General features: G+C 42.4%; 1 protein-coding gene across 1 annotated transcript; it reads left to right on the top strand.

Annotated features, from left to right (window-relative positions):
• Window positions 1–240: 240 nt before the first annotated feature.
• Window positions 241–18,033, top strand: XPNPEP3 (X-prolyl aminopeptidase 3). Its single transcript, XM_079304676.1, has 10 exons — window positions 241–381; window positions 1,867–1,983; window positions 4,466–4,873; window positions 6,605–6,807; window positions 7,646–7,708; window positions 9,069–9,182; window positions 11,453–11,538; window positions 12,035–12,218; window positions 13,701–13,821; window positions 14,623–18,033. The coding sequence occupies exons 1-10, from the start codon at window positions 321–323 to the stop codon at window positions 14,787–14,789; spliced, it is 1,524 nt and encodes a 507-aa protein (XP_079160802.1). The 5' UTR covers window positions 241–320; the 3' UTR covers window positions 14,790–18,033.
• The last annotated feature ends 252 nt before the right edge of the window (window positions 18,034–18,285 follow it).

Genomic DNA, 18,285 nt, shown 5'->3' with positions numbered 1-18,285 from the left:
TGGCGCGCCCACAAACTCGGCGCGGCTCTGTGGAACTTTCTAGTCCGCCCCGCCCATCCCATTGCGAAGCCCCGACTCTGCCCACGCCAGTCATGGCGAGGGAAACGTTCTAGAAGCGGCAGCCGCGGCCTGGCAGCTGCGCTCCGCCCCGCTGCTCCCGCCACTGTTCCCGCCGTGGCGCGGGCTCACCCCCCTCTGCGCGCGCCCGGCGGCCCCGGGGGCTCCTGAGCCGCTGATTGGCGGCGGGCCGCGCGCGGTGATGGTGTCAGCGCGCGGCGCCGCGGCGCAGGGCGGCCCCGCATGCGCCGTGCGGCGCGGCCATGTCGCGCCTCCCGCAGCAGGCGCTTGTCCTGGCGGCCCGGGGCTGGCGCGGCGCCGCAGGTCAGACATCCCTCCTCCCCCACACCCGGGCACCGCCCGCGCTCCGCTGCCGCACCGCTTACAGCCCCGCTCCCGCTGCTCGGGTCCCGGGGAAGCGGCTCTCCCCGGCGGCGCAGTGGCAGCCCCTGTCAGGGCTGAATCTTAGGGAAGGGAGGCAGTACTTTGAATGATAAAGCAGCGGTAGAAAGCTCCTCGCTGCTTTCAAGGTGTTGCTTTATTTAATGCTCGCTGTGTCGTCTCGTTGCGAGCTGCCCTGTTTGCCTGCTGTGTATGTGCAGAAGAACAGTAGGAACACTAATTCTAAACTAGAGTGCACGAAAGACTTCAGTATCATTTCACCGCCCGGGTATCCAGACGAGCATCCCATAGTGAACGCTTCATGTTATGACTATTAATTGTCAAGCATAAATAATCTTCAATTGGAGGCTAATCATACTGGCTCCCACATAAATATACGGTCTGTATGTTCAGCTGTAAGTCTCAGGTACCTGAAAGGCAGATGTTTTGCTTGTGTTATCCTTGCTTATGCTGGTAAAGAGTCAATAGTATTTGTTCTAAGAATGGCAGCACAAATTGGGTTTTTTAGTAGGCACAGGGTAAGTAACATAAAGAGCAACCACTTTCCAAAACATAAAATGTATGTTTACCTTCTGACTACCCTCTCCTTCCTGCTGGTCTGGATGATTTGTATTCAGGCACAATAACTTCTTCAGTTGCAAAAGGCTGTGATTGAGAATTCTAAAGTTGCTGACAATTCATTTATAATTTGAGATTTTGTCTTATCGTTGCCATCCCACCTCACAGATGCATACATGTAGTTGTCTTTAAAACTCACCTGGCTTGTCTGTGTGTGTGTTTGGAAGTGGGATACATGACTGTTCCTTTTGGCTAATGCTGCTGCATGTAAGGTCAATAAATAAGCAGGGACTCGGGTATCCTCCAGACAGGAAAAAAAAAATCACATTCCTGTATAAACCTGTGTTATTTGATGGTTTCTTTGCAGCATTATTAGTAAAATAATTGGAAGGGCCTTGAAAATGGTACAGCTGTTCCAGATGAGAGAAAATTTTTGAAGACATAGTCAAGAAGAGATAACATACTGGTGTGTTGCTTGGAGTTTTGGGTGTTTGAGGGAAGCAAGGGAGGGAGAGTGTTGAGTGCCTCATGAACACCAACCAGTTGTATGATTTGGGATGTGCAAACCAGCAGAGCTTCCTAGGTTTTGTTGCTGCATTTTCAGGTTTAGCATATGGTTATTTCTTTCTATCTGTTCCATAAATATTTGATTGTTAGTTGAGTTGTGTGCACATGTTTCATAAACCATTGTGATGCACAGCAAACAGAGAAGTTAAGGAGGGATATTTAAATCACTCAGTGAAGGAATGCTGCAAAGTGTCTGATGAGTAGACCACAGTTCTGCAGTTTCCTAACTGGAAAGTTTGTTGGTTTTTTTTACCTTGACATGGTGCATATCTTTTCCTCTAGTTTGCAAGTCATGTGCTCTCCGAAGATTTTCCATCCAGCCTGCCCAGCAGAGGAAGATTCCAAACCGGTATTTGGGCCAGCCCAGCCCCTTCACACACCCACATCTGCTCAAACCAGGTGAGGTTTGGGCCCTGCATGAGCCAGTCATTGATATTTTCTTGTTTCTGTTTTTCTGAATGTATCGATTTGCTGCATCATAAAGTTGTCTGTGATTTCAGCAGTTTATCACTACCTTCATTAGCCAGTAATTACATTTAGTAGCTAATTTCCTTGTCTGAGATGATACTGATTCCAAAAATAGGCTTCACATGTCATGGCTTTCATAGTTTCTTTCTTTTTTCTTATTACATACTCGGGGTTGTTTACTTGGGTGCTGCAGACCTTTTGTGGCAGTGGCATTTTGAGGTTGTTGTCCTGCAAATAAATATGTTTTTTATTAAGAGAGAGTCTTTTGTGCAAGCTGAACTGTCAGAATGGTTCATATCCCATGTCTTGTGAGTCACAAAACAAAGGTGCAGTTAGCAAAGGTGAATGGGGAGAGACATTGATAGATGGATACCACTTGTCTAAAGAATGTGCCCTGTTCAGAAGTATTCAATATGAGGGAAAGGAGAAAAAGGAACTTGTGACTATGAAGTTAGACAGTAGTGATAGAAGCTTGTGCATTTGAAAGAAGTGATAGAGGTTGTGCATTTTTTAGACATTCATAAAAATGAGCATGTAGACATAAGAGAACCACACTTAAATCTAAAAGACAAATAAAAAATTGCAACAAAAATGTATTCAAGAATATGTCCAGGAAAACATTCTGTGTTCTTCCATGGTTGGGTAGAAAGGGGGAACAGATAAACGTGTGTGTATATATATATTTTTATATCTATAGATATTGATATCTCTCTTCATGTATATATATATATATATACACACACACATTTCTGTATTTAATTGTTGAATAATTCAGTCAGAAGGAGCCTCTCACAGCTAACAGGTTCCCCCTGTGCTCAAAGCTGAGCTAACTTCAGTATTAGATCAGGTTGCTTAGGCCAGTCATTGATAGCTCACAATAAACAAGGCTGACTCCTTAAAATGCAGCTGAAGCACTGGAAGTGAATTCTAGCTATCCAAATTATTTTTCTATTTAATAAAGTAGAGGTGGTTGCCTTAAAATAATATGACATTGTTTTATTGTAATTATTGTTTAAAAAAACAAATACCTTTAATGCTAAGAGAATTTCCAGGCTTCACAGTTGGAAGACAGCTGGGATCCCCATGCAGCTTCTGAAATTCACTGGACTGTGGCAATTAAAAAGCTGACTGGAATGGAGTGGAACATAGGGAATTTGCAGTATAACATTGCAGAATTGTGAGGCCAGATTGCATTAAAACAGTTTCTGTGTTCTCTGTCATTTCTACAATTGCAGAGTTAAATAAATGTCGTGAGTGTTTTGGGTTTGGTTATTTTTAAAGACTTTTGCATTTAATAGGTATTGAGGATATAATCAAAAACATGCAAAAATTAATGCAAACTTCCCCCTCCCACTGCACTCATGCAAGAATTACTTGCAGTACAAGTCAAATGTCAATTTTTGTTATAGATTTATCACGATTATGAAAGTGGAAAGTTAACAAACAGTATCAAAATTCAATCTTTGTTAAAGCAGAGTATTAGCCAAAGTACTGATTAAGGCTCTTATATTAATTTAGATCATAATTAGGGAGTCTCACAATTTTAAAAATACATACTTCAGCTGTTGCTGGTTGTCCTTTGAACTTCTGTCCTCTTTTGGTGAGTATCTTGATTGCTGTACTTCATGTCTTTTGGGACTGGATCAGTTGAAAGAGTACCTTCATCTGAGAGACCATTTGCTTAGTGTTATTAGAAATACAGTATTTAACTTTAGAAAAATCTGAATTGTTAAATATCGAGAAAAGCTACATATGCCCTGGGGAAAAGCCCTGCCCTTAACAGGAGTCTGATGGCAGCTGCAGTCCGTAGTTTGTTTCTGCCTGGAATCTTGTGACTGCATAGACTCTGCAACCTCTGTGCTTCTGCCTGATCTCCCAAAATCTCTGACACTCAATCTGCTCCTTGTGGTTTAGAAATAGTCACTTTATGAGTTGACTTAGTGTGCATTTGAACAAACATTCTAGTTTTATCTGAGGAAATTAATGCTCAACCTCAAGAGGTAAACTTCTGTTCAATGTCCATGCTGTAAAACCCATCAGTTTTTAGTGGTCAAAGTGCAGTTTGCCTTGCCCCTTCCCTTTTTTTTTTTTTTTTTAAACACATTCTCTGCAAACATTTGGAAGTTTGTCTAAATCTACCAGGTTTTGTGATGACTACCTTTGCACAGAAATATGTAACACAGCATCCAGTTGGTTAAAACCAATGTTTGTCTTTGCATGATGGAGAAGCAGCCTGAATGAGGATGTGCTGTAGAGATGGAAGCTGAAGAGGAGCAAGGGAAAGGCTTGTGAGGAATTACAAAGAATCCATGCACATTTAAGGCATCAGGGAGTAGGCAGGAGTTAGGCATGTGGCTAGTAAAATACCCTTTGTGCCTTGAATTTCTCCATCTGATTTGTTTTGTATTTGCAGGAGAGGTAACCCCAGGATTGTCTCAGGTGGAATATGCTCTTCGCCGACACAAGCTGATGGTGTTGATCCAGAAGGAAGCCCAAGGCTGGGATGGTTTGGACCACACAGTGATTCTGCTGTCCAACCCCACATACTACATGAGCAATGACATCCCCTATGTTTTCCACCAGGACACTAATTTCCTGTACCTCTGTGGGTTTCAGGAGCCTGACAGCATCCTGGTGCTGCAGAGCATTCCTGGCAAAGCGCTGCCGTCTCACAAATCCATCCTTTTTGTGCCCCGGAGAGATCCAAATCGAGAGCTGTGGGATGGGCCCAGATCAGGCCCAGATGGGGCAATTGCTCTCACAGGAGTAGATGAAGCTTACACCATGGAGGAGTTCAGGCACTTGGTGGCCAAGCTTAAAGGTGAGAAGAAACAGAGGGGGGATGAGATGAGGATGTGGTCTGCAGAGTCTGAATGGCGCAGGTTTGGGAGGTGGTCTGTGGCATCACTTTGAGACTAAAATGAACTCGGGGAGGGGCAGGGAGTATGGCTGTGGCAAAGACAGTTGGAAGCTCATGTTATCTCTTTGAGGGCCACCAATGAATATGTAATTTTGAAAATTTCTGACTTTCTTGTGTATCCATGTGAATGCCAATCTGCATATCTGTGAAATATTAAGGAACAGGATAAGACCATGTTGCTGTTTTAGTCATATCTGTTTGCTGGCAGAGGCAGAACCAGATGATGTATAGGAAACTTGAAGGTTTTTTATTCATAGTAGACTTGGAAAACGATCCACACAGGGAGTTTGTTATTCCACTCACATTTAGCTAGATTATGACTTGTCCCTGAAATACAAACATTGTTGTTCTTTAAAAATATTCTTCTGCCTCTCACATAACCATGTAGCCTCAATACTTATAATCCAGGTGGAACTTAAATGCATTATAAAATTAAGAAGGCTCATGACTGTAATAAGGACAAGTGTGACTTTGGAGGAGTCACACAACTAGAGGGAGAGAGTTCTTGAGTATTAATTAAGTATTAATTATCTTGGAATCAGTTACTTAATTTCAAAAAAGGAAGTCTTGGAAATGGATAAGTCACAGGGAAAAGGGTGATCAAAGAAAGCATGAAATGTGTATGAGATACATGCTGAACAAACCTTCTCAGCTTGAAAAAGAGAGAACCAGGCAAGGTGTGAGATGTGTATAGCTGGGAAAAGTACAGATGATGACTATGACTGATTAATTGCTGGTTATCTTAATTTAAAAACGAAGGGAAATTAATTGGTGCATGGCAGGGTTGGCACCTCTTAAACTGTAGATGATTCATGGAAGTTTGGAATATCAAAATTAAAATAGAGTGAGAAGTTGGCAATTCTTTGGGGGAGAGGTCCATGAAAAGCAGTAAATCAGCTAAAGGCCATACTCTTTAATGAATGCTCAGTTTCTTAGATACTTTTGGTAAGCACCTGCTAATGGTTACTGTTACCAAAGAAGGAGGGCCTGGATGGACATCGGCACTGATTCACCATGGCTTTTTTACTAATTTGCATTTAAAATGTTCCCATTAGGAGAATGTTGGTGTTAACTGATGTTCTGAATAAATTTCCACTGTGAGTAAATGTGTTTGTTCTCAGTAAGCTCATCTTCTCTGAATGGCTGAAATAAACAGTTTTTTCCCCCCCAAGTGTCCTGAGGCATTGTTGTTAATGTTCTTTATTCCATGCTAAAAAGGTAAATTGCTTTCCCTGAGTGTGGAGAGGCCGAATGGGAGAAGATTCAGAAAGTGCACTGTGATGTGATGGCTGCTTAGCTTACACAAGTGCAACTTTGACACATAAACTCTGAATGGATCTGAGCCAGATGTATATATTCAGTGATGGTTGTTTATAAACCCCATTATTTGCCTAGAAGTGAGGATTTGTCAAATCTATACGCTATGAATTGGTAATCTTCCAAATTGAGAAGAGATTGCTGGTATTCTGTGACAGTGAAAGTGTCTGTATAGTCAGTCAATGTAGATTCAGAGAAAATTATTTTGCTCAAATACAGCAACAGATCTCATTTAGGGGGAATAAGTTCGTTTAGTATGGGGAGGGCATTTCTGCATTTATTTTAGTCTGTGACAACTTTCGTTTTGTATTCCAGGTGAGTCAAACATGGTTTGGTACGACTTGAGAAAACCCGTGCATGCAGAGCTGCACTCTGACTACATGCAGCCCCTGGCTGAGGTCAAAGCTCGGAGCAAAAACCGCATCCAGGGCGTTCGACACCTCGTGCAAAACCTTCGTCTGATCAAATCCCCTGTGGAGATTGAGAGGATGAAGATCGCTGGCCGGGTGACAGCAGAGGTAAGGGGGTTGTGTGCTCTCCTAATGATCCAGTGCATTCCCTTGATGAGGTGGCACGAGTTGGAAGGAGAGCTTTGGTCTAATCTGTTACTGAACTGCTCGATCTCAGCCACTGGCTGGGCTTGGCTCCCTCCACAGGACAAGGAGAAATGGGAAGACTGCTTGGACTACCAGATTCTCTCAATTAGCACAACTCCAGTGAAGAAAAGCCAGCAGCTGTTAGACTTTGTTTAAAAACAAAGGCTAGCCTTTTCACCGTCTTCCCAGATTCCTCTCTGCTTTCCAAAATAATTTTCTTTCCCATCTATTCTGTTTATTTTAAGAAAACAGGATTTTTATGAAGATATTTCCTTTGTATGTGTCTTCATTCCCCCTTCACCCTCAAATACTCATTGGCCACTTTTAAACAAATCTGACAGATACCTCAAATGCAGTTACATTTTTGTAAGTATTATTAAAATAGATAGCCAAGTGAAAAAGAGGCACAGGTTGTCCTTCTCTGAAGGAAAAGCTGCATAATGCAATCCTGTTATACCTGAGGGAATCCATAGGTGAGACAACTTCAAAAATGCCAAACTGTGGGATCAACCTCAATCATCTATATATATATATATTTTTTTTTTTTTTTTTTTCCCCAAAACACTGAAGTCAGTCATCCCCTAAATACATTTTCATAGGGTACCTATCTAACTGGTTCTAGTCTTGACAGCGCTTTCACCAAAGTAGTTGGTGAAACCCTCTGGTTCTGGGCTAGCTGATTTTGGGCTTTCCTCAAGAGACAAGTGAAAAAAACCCAGTGCAGGCTCTTCCTTAACTCAAAGTCCATTCTTTTTCACAGGCTTTCACAGAGACAATGTTTGCCAGTAAATCCCCTGTGGATGAAGCTTTTCTGTATGCAAAGGTGAGTACTTTGTAGCTGGAAGTAAGACAGAAGGGCCAGATGTTGGTTTTCCTTCCAGGAAACCAGAAATGTCAGATGTCTTTATCAGTCTCCCACTGTAGCACATTTATTCACCCAACTCCTGTGATTCTTTGGACATGCAGAAGAGTCAGTGTGAGGAATTCTTCAGCTGTACTTCCTATACCCTTATTTAAGGAATTTGTCTAAGTTTCTCTCAGTTGATATCTTTTTGTACTATATTAAAATGCAAAACCTGCTAAACAATTGGAGGTAAAGTTATTGCCTTATTCTATGATACAGGTGTGTTATACAAATTTAAGCAATTACAATGCCTGTTTATAAAGCCTGCTTCTCTTGCCTCTAGCCTTTTACTACATCACATTCTCACAGCCATGTTGAAGCAGTTTAGGTGCCTCTCAGTTACAAAATAAGGACTAATTGGCCTGCACATTTGGTAAGGAACTTTGTAAGGAATTGCAGTGAGATGCCTTTTCAGGAAACATCAGCAGGATTTGACCCTCTGTTACAACATGGATGAGCCTGTGCTGACATGGCACTGGCAGTACTGAGTTGAAAAAGCTACTGTAATTAAAGTGTAGTTTACAGATCAGTAAAGTGTATTTTTCAATCTAGACCAGGATCATAAAACCTTTGCTCCATGTAGGCATCCTGGAGAGTTCTGTCCCATGGGATCTTGGTAACCATAGAAAAGACATGCTATTAATGTGTTGAGGGTCTTTATAGATGTAAATTTATTCATTTCTGTGCTTTCATCAGCTTCTTCATTCAATAAAGGTAAAGATATTGAGACTTGTGGTGCTTTTTTCTTCTATCCCCTCAGACATCAAGGTGGTGCATGCTTTCAAACTTTCTTAGCTGAACAGTCATGAAAAATAGATACTGCTGTAAATATGCTAGTACTTTTTAATTTTAAAAGACAGAAACAAACCATGACTGTTACCTGCTGACATATAGGATCTTTGAAAATTCACAAAGTCATATGGCAAATAAGAGTGTTGCTTTATATAAGAACAAATCCTCACCTGGATATATAGACATATAGTGAATGTTTGAGACAGTGTTGAACAGCTTGTACCAGAAAGAGCTTCTTGGAGACCTGGTAAAGGCTTGAAAAACTCTTGAAAAAGTGGATGGTTCTGTTTTGTTTTTTTTTTTCTTCTTTGCAGAGTCCTTGAAAAATATTTAAGACTGCCTTCATTTAGTCAACTCACTTTCCAGTTTCATTTTGTATTGTACAAATTAAGAAAACAGTTGTAGAACAAGAATTATTATGGTTCTAGAGCAGCTAATCACCTGAATCAACACTAATGGTTTCCTCTTCTCTGTATTGTTACCCCAGTTTGAATTTGAGTGCCGGGCTCGTGGTGCTGACATCTTGGCATACCCCCCTGTTGTTGCTGGTGGCAACAGATCAAACACTTTGCACTATGTGAAGAATAATCAGCTCATCAAGGTAACTCTTGTTCTGTCCAGTAACTTGAAATGCAGTGCTGTGACACAAATATATGTTCCCTAGCTGCTGCTTGTTTTGACTGAACAGATCAAAGCATTTAAATACATATTTTTTAAGTGAGCAAGGGAAAAGAATCCTGCTCTGGTTAATTTTACTGTCAGTGGCCGATTTCACTTGTCTTTCTTTCCTCACAGTTCTTGCTGCAGTATTTTCTGAACAGTGCAAAGATTTGGAAACAAAGTTACAGATAATTTAGTGAATGTCTGCTCTCACAGCAGCTTGCAGTGCTGGGGGCCTCACAGAAAAGGGGAGCCACTGTCGCAGGCAGAGCAAAGGCACAGGGGGGAATCTTATGCTGTCACTTGCATTCCTTGGCCTTGCTTTGCAATATAAGGGCAAAGTGCATTCCTGCTCTGGTGAAGCTGAAAAGCATTTTGGTTCCATGTAGCCCAGCAAAGCAGGGAAGGGGAACAAGTGGGGAAGAAATCAGCATTAAATGTCAAGAGGTGGAAGAGTAACGTGTTTTGTCTTATTTTGAAGATTCTCATTGAATTGAACCCTTCTCCAGCTTTCCTAGCAATCGGTCTTTAGATTCAGATAAGTATTTTCAGGGGCAGTGTTCCCTCACTGCTCTGCTCACTGTTTACTTTTCAGAGGAGCATATTTTTCCTCTGTCTTAATGCAGGATGAAACTTTCCCACTAGCATTGTCTTTTCTTGAAGCTGGCATGCTAGCAGACCTTGAAATGATCTGCAGAGACAAATGTACAAAAGATATGACAGGCTGCTTTTGGCAGGAAGAAGCCTCCTTTGTTGTTCTGTCATCCAAGGTCAGGCGCGCTGCTGTAACTCCAGTTGCTTCTGTTGAAGTTGTTCAGTTAAATGACTGTCACTTGTTTTTTCCCAAAACTATTAAGTAGGAGGTTAAACCATAAGCTTGATCTTCCTTTGTGTGCTGCTTCCTACAGATCTGGTTTCCAAATAGGCTAACGAAGTGTCTAATTTGGAAGTGTTTCATTCAGTCTTTTACTTAGAGGGCTCTGCTTTAAAGAAAGAGGACAAGCACAGCATAAGGCATTTACTGGACAGTCAAATCACAGGCTGAATTCTCTTAGTCAATAAATTTTTACCTGGCTTGTTTAATTGCTTGGAAGATGGCAGGTGCTGTATTTTCAGATTTGCCTTAATTCAGCCAGCTATTCTGAAAAAGTTTAAAAGTACAGTTTAAATGGATAGTTCATGCCCTGTCTATTCAGTGGGATAGTGAGATCTACTCACTGCTGGTTTATCTGCTGTGGGTCTCTTTGTGTCACTTAACTGTTCACAATGATAGCAACTAGCACTGAAATTAGCATCAGCAGTGAAATTCTGCTTCTTTATTCTTTCCCTTACCATGCTGCAATTATGCCTTGTTGTTCTACATTGTGACTGCTGGCACAGTCATGGTTCTGTGGAATGAATCTCTACATGTAGGGTAAATCTGTAGAGAATGTAATTCAAACTTTTTGCTCTATTTGTTGTTAGCCCCTTTAAGGAGGGAAAGTAGGGCAGTGGCTCTCTCCTGGCACTTGGTCTTTTTTCTGTGTGACTTCTTGGGAATGTGTAGTCATTGATATGGAACAGTTTTGCTGAAGTGAATTGGAGATTCACATCTCCAAAAAGTTTTTTTTCTTCACCAGATAGATCCAGAAAGATAAGTTTAAAAAGTCAAGAAAGTCCTGGAAGAGAAAGGCCAAGGTTGCACAAGCTATTCACCGGTGTGTTTACAGACACCGTGATACACTGTCTGATTTTGTGATACAGAGTGATTATGCTGGTCCTCCTAGACTATGACAAAGGTAAATTTGTAGCTGTTGGTGATCCTATGGGGAGCTCAGAAATGCCATGCTGTTATTGCAAATCCTCTCTGTCACAGTCACTTATAGCTGAGAACTGCTAGTAAAAGGAGTCACAGGCATAATTTGCTGGAGTAAGAGATCCTGGTGTAAATAGGACTCATGTTTCAGAGAGCAGAATAGTTAATGGAAAATACCTTTTTCTTCATCTTAAAAATTCAAACAATAAATAAGCATAGCAGAGACTACCTTGCAGAGAACCTGGAATAGCCTATTTATAAACAGTAGTGCCTGGGGTATTACTCTGCAAAAGGAATTCACATTTCTGCAGCTGCATTGTGAAAAGAGAAGCATAACCTCCTTTCCTGATTTCAGACAGAAAAATCCATTAATAGCTGAACTGACCCACAGAGCATTCTTTCCTGTTATTCTCCAGGATGGTGAACTGGTCTTGCTGGATGGTGGATGTGAATTTTCCAGCTATGTGAGTGACATCACACGTACCTGGCCTGTCAATGGAAGGTATGCTGCAATAAGTTGGGTTTTTTTAAGAATTTTGATAAGCTCTTAAGTAATTGATGGACTGAGTGTGTGTTTAATCATAGTTTTACCATGTCCCATTCTGTGGTGCTTCAGAGTAATCAAATTATATAAAGTAATCGTTCAGCTGTATTCCCTACTGCCTCATTAATTACTGCATGCATATGTGTGATTATTGCTATTTTCAGCTATTAGAGCATGCTTAAAGTGCAGAGAGGGCTTTTGTACATTCAGCTGTGGCTGACTCCAGTTGTGTGTAAGAAAACAGGAGTTTCAGTTGATATGTACATAGCTCTGCCAGTTGTGAATTTGCTGGTGTGGCCTTTCATACAAGGAAACAGTTGCTTTGCTTTCTGGTTTTCCCCTGCTCCATCCTTGAACTAAACCTGTCCCCAGAATAGGTTCTGGGAACAGAACCTCTTTTCTCTTGGAAACAGAGATTTAGTTGTGAGATATTCCTTTACTCTATGGTCTTCAGGTTCACCGAACCCCAGGCAGAATTGTATCAAGCTGTCCTGGATATTCAGAAATCCTGCTTGAGCCTCTGCTCCCCTGGCATGAGTCTGGAAAATATCTACAGCCTCATGCTGAGCCTTATTGGACAAAAACTGAAAGACTTGGGTGTCTTGGAGAGCAGCATCACTGACAGCCATTTCTTCAAGGTACTTCAAATATTTTTTTAAAACTACTTTACCCCTGTTTACTCTAGTTTACTTCTATAAATCCTGGGGTTTTTTAATCCTTGGGTAGTTTTAGGACTTTAATTTGGGTCAGAAATATTGTTTCAGGATGTCTCTTCTAATTGCTGTTACATGGTGCTTTAATTCATGCTGTGGGCTGGTCTCAGCACAGGAATGAATTTCTCTGGTTGGGCTTGGTTGAATCCAATATGCGTTTTAACCATTTGGTTCAAAGTTTGATCTGAAGGATTCCCCAGTTTTACATGAACTAAGTGTGAATATTTGTTCCTTGGCAATTGCTGTTTTGCTCTACAGGTCCATTCCCATTGCTCTGCACTACTTGCCAGGGCAGAAACAGCTTTAGAGCACATTCTGAAGGGAACTACAGGCACATGGGCATTAACACAGGATTCTGGGTCCAGGGCTGACTGCAGGCAGTTATTTGTGCTTTTGTGGTCTGTTTGACATCACATAAATCTGCAGTGCCACCAAAAGGTGCAGCCTATTCTCAGTCATTGCACTGCTGCCTCTTCTGCACCATTTTGTGTTAGTACTGGGATTCACAGAGCTACCTGGTGAACAAGACTGGGAAACTGGTCTGCCTTAGAGCTGAACCTGCAGATAAATAGGATTGCTTTGCAGTTAGAGAAGTTTATCCAGTCACTCTCACTGCAGAGCTGCCTGGTCGCTGGTGCCAGTAGTGCAAAGATGGCGGAAGCAGGTGGCGCGCTAGGGCTTTTGGCAGCCGGACAGGTTCCTGCCGGATTGAGCTGTGTGCGGTGCCGGTGCCGCGGCGGCCCGGCTGGCGCCGGCGGACGGAGCGTGTCGTGCCGGCTTCTTCCGGCAGGTGGAAGCACAGCCGGGCGGGAGCAGCGCCCGCGGCTCAGTCCCCGGGGAATGAGGAGCGTGGAGCGGGGAGGAGTTCTCGATTGCTGCTTTGGAGGGAGGGCGATTAGGATGGTGCGGGGGGAGGCGGTGTCCGTGCCGTGAAAAGATGGATTTAAATCGTGCTGTAGCTACTGAATGAAATCAGCACAGCGTTTGTTTGCTGTGCATAGGAGAACACTTTCACAGCCCAGAGCAGCTGTATCCACTGCTGTCGGTTGTGAAGGGCTGCTGGTGGGAGTCGTGCAGGGCTTGGGTGTTTAAGGGATAGAAAGGGTTGGGCAGCAAAGCTCAGCGATTTGCAAATTCACATCTTGCCTGACATGCTGACATGGTGATGGGTTTGGTCTGTTCTTTTCAGTGCAGGGGAAAAGCAACCTGCAATGTGCTCATAATAGGTACTGGTGGGTTTTAAGGCCTGTCCAGTTCTAGTAAATGGAAGGCAGGCCCTGGTGACCCAGGTATGGCAGTAAGACTGCTAGTTAAGCATGTAACTATTCTCTCTTTTCACTATCTTTTGTATTGGAACAAGTTGGGGTGTGTTTAACAGTCTGTCACACTTGCTCTGTCTTCTCCTAGGCTGTACGAAAGTACTGCCCTCATCACGTGGGCCATTACTTGGGCATGGATGTTCACGATACCCCAGACATATCCCGATCGCTCCCGTTCCAGCCAGGCATGGTGATAACCATTGAACCAGGTAAAAGCAGGCAATGGTGGACAAAAACATGCAACACTGAGGGTAACAGTATTGCCTTTCAATAATTAGCTGGTCCTGCAGACCAAAGTATTCACATCCTTTCTGGTGAAGCTGGAAACTATAGCAGTATTGGAAAGCCTTAAGTTATTTCTCTCCCAAAGTCATGACAGTATTGGAAAGCCCTATTTCCTTCCTAAACATAGCCAAGGTAGCACGTAGTGGGAGTAAACTCAGGAAGCAGAGTAGTGTAGAGCTCAGGTTGTGCAGCACAGGTGAACTGCAGTGCAGAAATCAGGGTCGATTCACTTGTGCTGTTCTGTGTTCTTGCACTGAGCTTCTACCAGTCACTGGTAATGTCTCAAGCATTGCAGTCTGCAATTACAGGGATTCACAACTTAGCTTTGCAAATTAGGCATACTGTGAGGAATCTTTCTTTCTCCTTGTCACTAGATTTGGAGCTGTCAGCTGGAAACTTGAATTTGATGCTTGCCTCTTCTCTCTCTATTCAGAACATTGTTAAAGTCATCATTGTGAATGTAACATTGAGAGCAAGTGTGAAAAGGCCAGGTGTAACTATGGAAGTTTTTATTAATGTGCTGATATCTAAAGGCAAGAGGGACACTTTCCTCTTTGCCCACCAACACCCATGAGTGAGAAGAAAGAGAGTAACTTGCCATATTAAAAATTCTCAGGATCAAACACGTTACTGTGCCGAAAGTCCAACCCTGCTCTCCTGGTGCAGCAAGGGAATGGTGGTGTTCTGGAGAGTGTTGTGTGTTTTAATTACTTTTCTTCTTTCAGGCATCTATATCCCTGAGGATGATGTGAGTGCTCCGGAGAGGTTTCGTGGCATTGGTGTGCGCATTGAGGATGATGTTGTGATAACAGAGGATGCACCTCTTGTCTTGTCTGCTGACTGTCCCAAGGATATCTACCACATTGAGCAGATCTGTGGCCGCAGCTCATGATGCCCCTTCTCTGCCTCTTTCATCCTCCTTGGGAGACACAGCCCCACAGGGATGCAGGTCCCTTAGCTGGCTGTAATTGTCAAGAGATGGGAGGCATGGACAGTTGATGGCTGTTTCCAAGACTGGGACTGGGCAATGGAAGGCAAAGGGCTTGGGTGCTGAGGGATGGAAAACAAAGCAACCTTTTCTGTGCGCAGTTTTCTTCTGATTTGTGCTGACATTGAACTGTTGTATGATGTGGGAATGGATTCACCTCTCTGCTGTGTGGATCCATGTGTTCTGGGGCCCTTGGGAGGGTCTGCATTTTGTCAGTGCCACCAGATGCATAGGTACAACAGCAGAGATCAAGGCCCCCTTTTTTCCCCTTTAGCAGCAGTTCACAACAGTCAGATTTTAAAAATGAGGCTTTTATAGATGCTAGTTTGGGATAGCTTAAATTTTATAGAACCATGTAAGGAGGGAGTCTGGTAATCAGGAAGATGGGTTTGGTGGAGAGGTGGTTATAGCTGAAGTCCATGGAGAATTCTTTTAGTATTTTAAAGATAAGGATGTGTTTAGGCCTTGTTCAGGCATATGCAAAACAGGCCTGCAGCAGGGAAAAATGCCTTGTCTTTCAGCTTACTGGAGTGTTTGGTAATTTCAAAAGTACAAATAGGGCTGAGAAGGCTAAACATATCTATTCTTGCTGTCTTCTACATTCCCTTCCTTTGTCCCAAAGGTCCATGCTCTGAGCCCCTCTCTACCCTAGGAAGCAGGGCCATGTTGATTATGCTGGACTCCACTGGTGAGCTGTTGGTTGTTACCCAGATGTGAGGTGTCCAGTTCTGGGACAGTCACAGCACCTTTCTGGCTTATGCTTGCTGTGTGCTGTAAGTGCCATCAACTTCAGCAGTGTGGTTTTGAAGAGTCTGCCCTATGGCAAGTGTTAAATCTTTACATGGCTTTTATATGGAATTAATTGGAATTAAAAGTAATTCTTCTTTTTTGAACTCTGAAGGCATGATAAGAGCTAACTTTTGGGTTTTTCCAAGTCCTCTGATAATATTTTTGAAGCAGCTGCAAATGTTACTGAGGTTAGGCTGGATGACCAGTAAAGAGAGACTTTTCTACCCTGAACATCAGCCTACCACCAGGCCATTGTCTGCCATCATAAATACACCTACTAGAAGCAAGCACAGCATCTGTGTATTTACTGAAATATTTAGACAATCAGCTGTTTAACATGTCTGAAAAATGCCTCTCACCAGAGCATGTCCTGTTATTTACACTTGCTGTTACATCACCTTACTTCCTTTCTATGGTAGCTTTCAGTGCTCTTCATCTGTTACTCTAAATTTTCTCTTCTCTTTCTAGATTGTCTATTTTTGATGCACTATGTCACTGCTTCCTAATCCATTTTACTTTCTTAGCAATGTCACTGCCTCTTCCCCAGTTTGGCCTAATTCCCCACAGTGAATGTAGCCAGAAGCATGTGGGGAAGGTAGTCAGGGCTCTGGAGTTTGAAGTCTGGCTCTGTTGCTGTGTAATCTCTAGAAAAATCTGCACTTCCCCCCCCCCTTTTTTTTTTTTTTTGGGCAGCGTCTTGCATCTCTCATTGCACTTCGCATGAGCTGGGTGCATGCACTGAGGTTTGCATTTTGGCACCTGAAAGGCAGCCAAGGCATGCCATAATTTTATTTTCTAAACATGACAAAAATAAATGCTTTTGCAGGGTTTAGTCTATCAGGTTTCACCTGTTTAAGGGAATCTGCTAATCTCTGATGGCAGTGCCTTACTCCTGTCTTGCAGTGACAGCCTAAAATGTTAGAAGGGAGGCTTCCTAATTATGAGCGCAGACCTGATGAATACTTGTGGTGTTGTTCTGGTCTATAATACATTTGTTCCAATTACACCTGTTAGAGCCACATCAACTGGGCCAAATCTTGGGGATTTTGGAACTATGTAAGCAGCTTAAAATAACATTAATCTGAGAGATACATATGTGGGGCTGATCTGCACATCTGCCCATGCATCTAACAGAGTTAATAATGGTACTTACTGTAAATTAGTCTTTAAAATACATATATACAAATTATTTTTAAAATAAAACAATTTGTAGAAAGTAATTTCTCAGGCCATCAAGTTGCATGCTGTTGAATAGATACATTGACCTTCAAAAACAGCATTATTTTTCAGGGTGACTTATAAATTGTGTGTGACCTGTCTTGGACTTGAAATAACATTGTCAAATGTAGGCACATGTTAATTTCTACTCCTCTCAGGAAAATCCTGCAACTTGTAAACACTGATAGATTTTAGCAATCCTGCAAATGAATGTTTCTGTTAGTAAAGAAGTGTTTGTGACTCTGCTTGGTGGAAAGTAATGGATCTGCTAGAGCTGCTGACTGTGTCTGATTTAGGCCATGCATATTCTGTAATTATTCCGTTGTCTTCAGCCATTTTTTCAGCAAGAATTGCTGCTGGTTTCAATCTTTTGTTCCATGTAAAAGGTGCATTTCACAGAAGGTATTAAATCTGCATCCTGTGAACCTAAATTTTTGAAGGCTTTTTCTCACTTGTTGCAGAGATGAATAATCTGTGACCTACACACATGCTGTAGTGTCCCTTGCAAACAAGCAAATCCTTGAACATTTTACAAGACCTTCATCAAGAAACCCTAAAGATCTTGGTTCTCTGGCTGCCAGCATGGCACATACCTGTTGTGTATCTCCCCTATTGCTGATCCCATCCTGCCACACTGCTTCTGCCACAGAAGAGATTCCTCACTCCAGCCACTTGGGTGCAGGAGCAGCTCTCAGTGGTGGCATAAGTCGACAGCTGCTCAATGAGGGCGTTGGTGAAATCACAGGAAGTGAAAGAGAAATTGAAGTGTACTCAAGTTCACGTGGGGAGAGATTCTATTTCATGTGGCACAGGTCTTAAGGACATCAGAGTATGAGAGAAAATGAGAGCCAGCCATCCCTATGGGAAAGCTGCTTTGCTTCCAGAGGAGCCCTGAGAGGCTTTTTGGCTTTTCTACCAGAGGACTGCTTTGCCTTGCAGAGAATTAGTCAAGTCCTGTTGTCAAATACAGTCTGAGCAGAGGTGCCAATTTGCTTGTCATTGAAGTGGAATGAAATTTGACATTTAACACAATTTGGCATTCTACCTCTATGGGGAAAAATACAGTATGTCTTTCCTAAAATAGCATTCATTATTTTGTGAAGGAACAGAGTATATAGGAAGTAGCAAACTGAGGTAGTAAAGAAAATGGAGATGGATGGGAGAGCAAGGAGAAAATAACAGAGTATAAACTGGCTATTCAGTATGTTGTCAGAACGGTGCAATAGCTCCAGAAAACTGGTTATGCTGTTTCATAACCCTGATTGATTTGTCCTACTCAGCAGGGAGGAACAAAAGAGTCAGGTAGTATTGATGAACTTGATCTTAACAGTTAGTTTAATTATTTCTTTTAAAAATCAATAGAATTATCATATGAGAAAGTTTTATGCAGTTT

Source organism: Erithacus rubecula (genome assembly GCF_903797595.1).
Source record: "Erithacus rubecula genome assembly, chromosome: 4".
NCBI lineage: Eukaryota > Metazoa > Chordata > Aves > Passeriformes > Muscicapidae > Erithacus > Erithacus rubecula.
This window is presented reverse-complemented; position numbering and strand designations above follow the sequence as displayed.

What these genes read in the sequence shown, in the direction of transcription:
- XPNPEP3 (XM_079304676.1), top strand. Translation starts at nt 321, where the DNA reads ATGTCGCGCCTCCCGCAGCAGGCGCTTGTCCTGGCGGCCCGGGGCTGG. An exon ending in ACCTGGCCTGTCAATGGAAG is followed by an intron (nt 11,539 to 12,034) that starts GTATGCTGCAAT and finishes TATGGTCTTCAG; the next exon opens with GTTCACCGAACCCCAGGCAG. An exon ending in CTGACAGCCATTTCTTCAAG is followed by an intron (nt 12,219 to 13,700) that starts GTACTTCAAATA and finishes GTCTTCTCCTAG; the next exon opens with GCTGTACGAAAGTACTGCCC.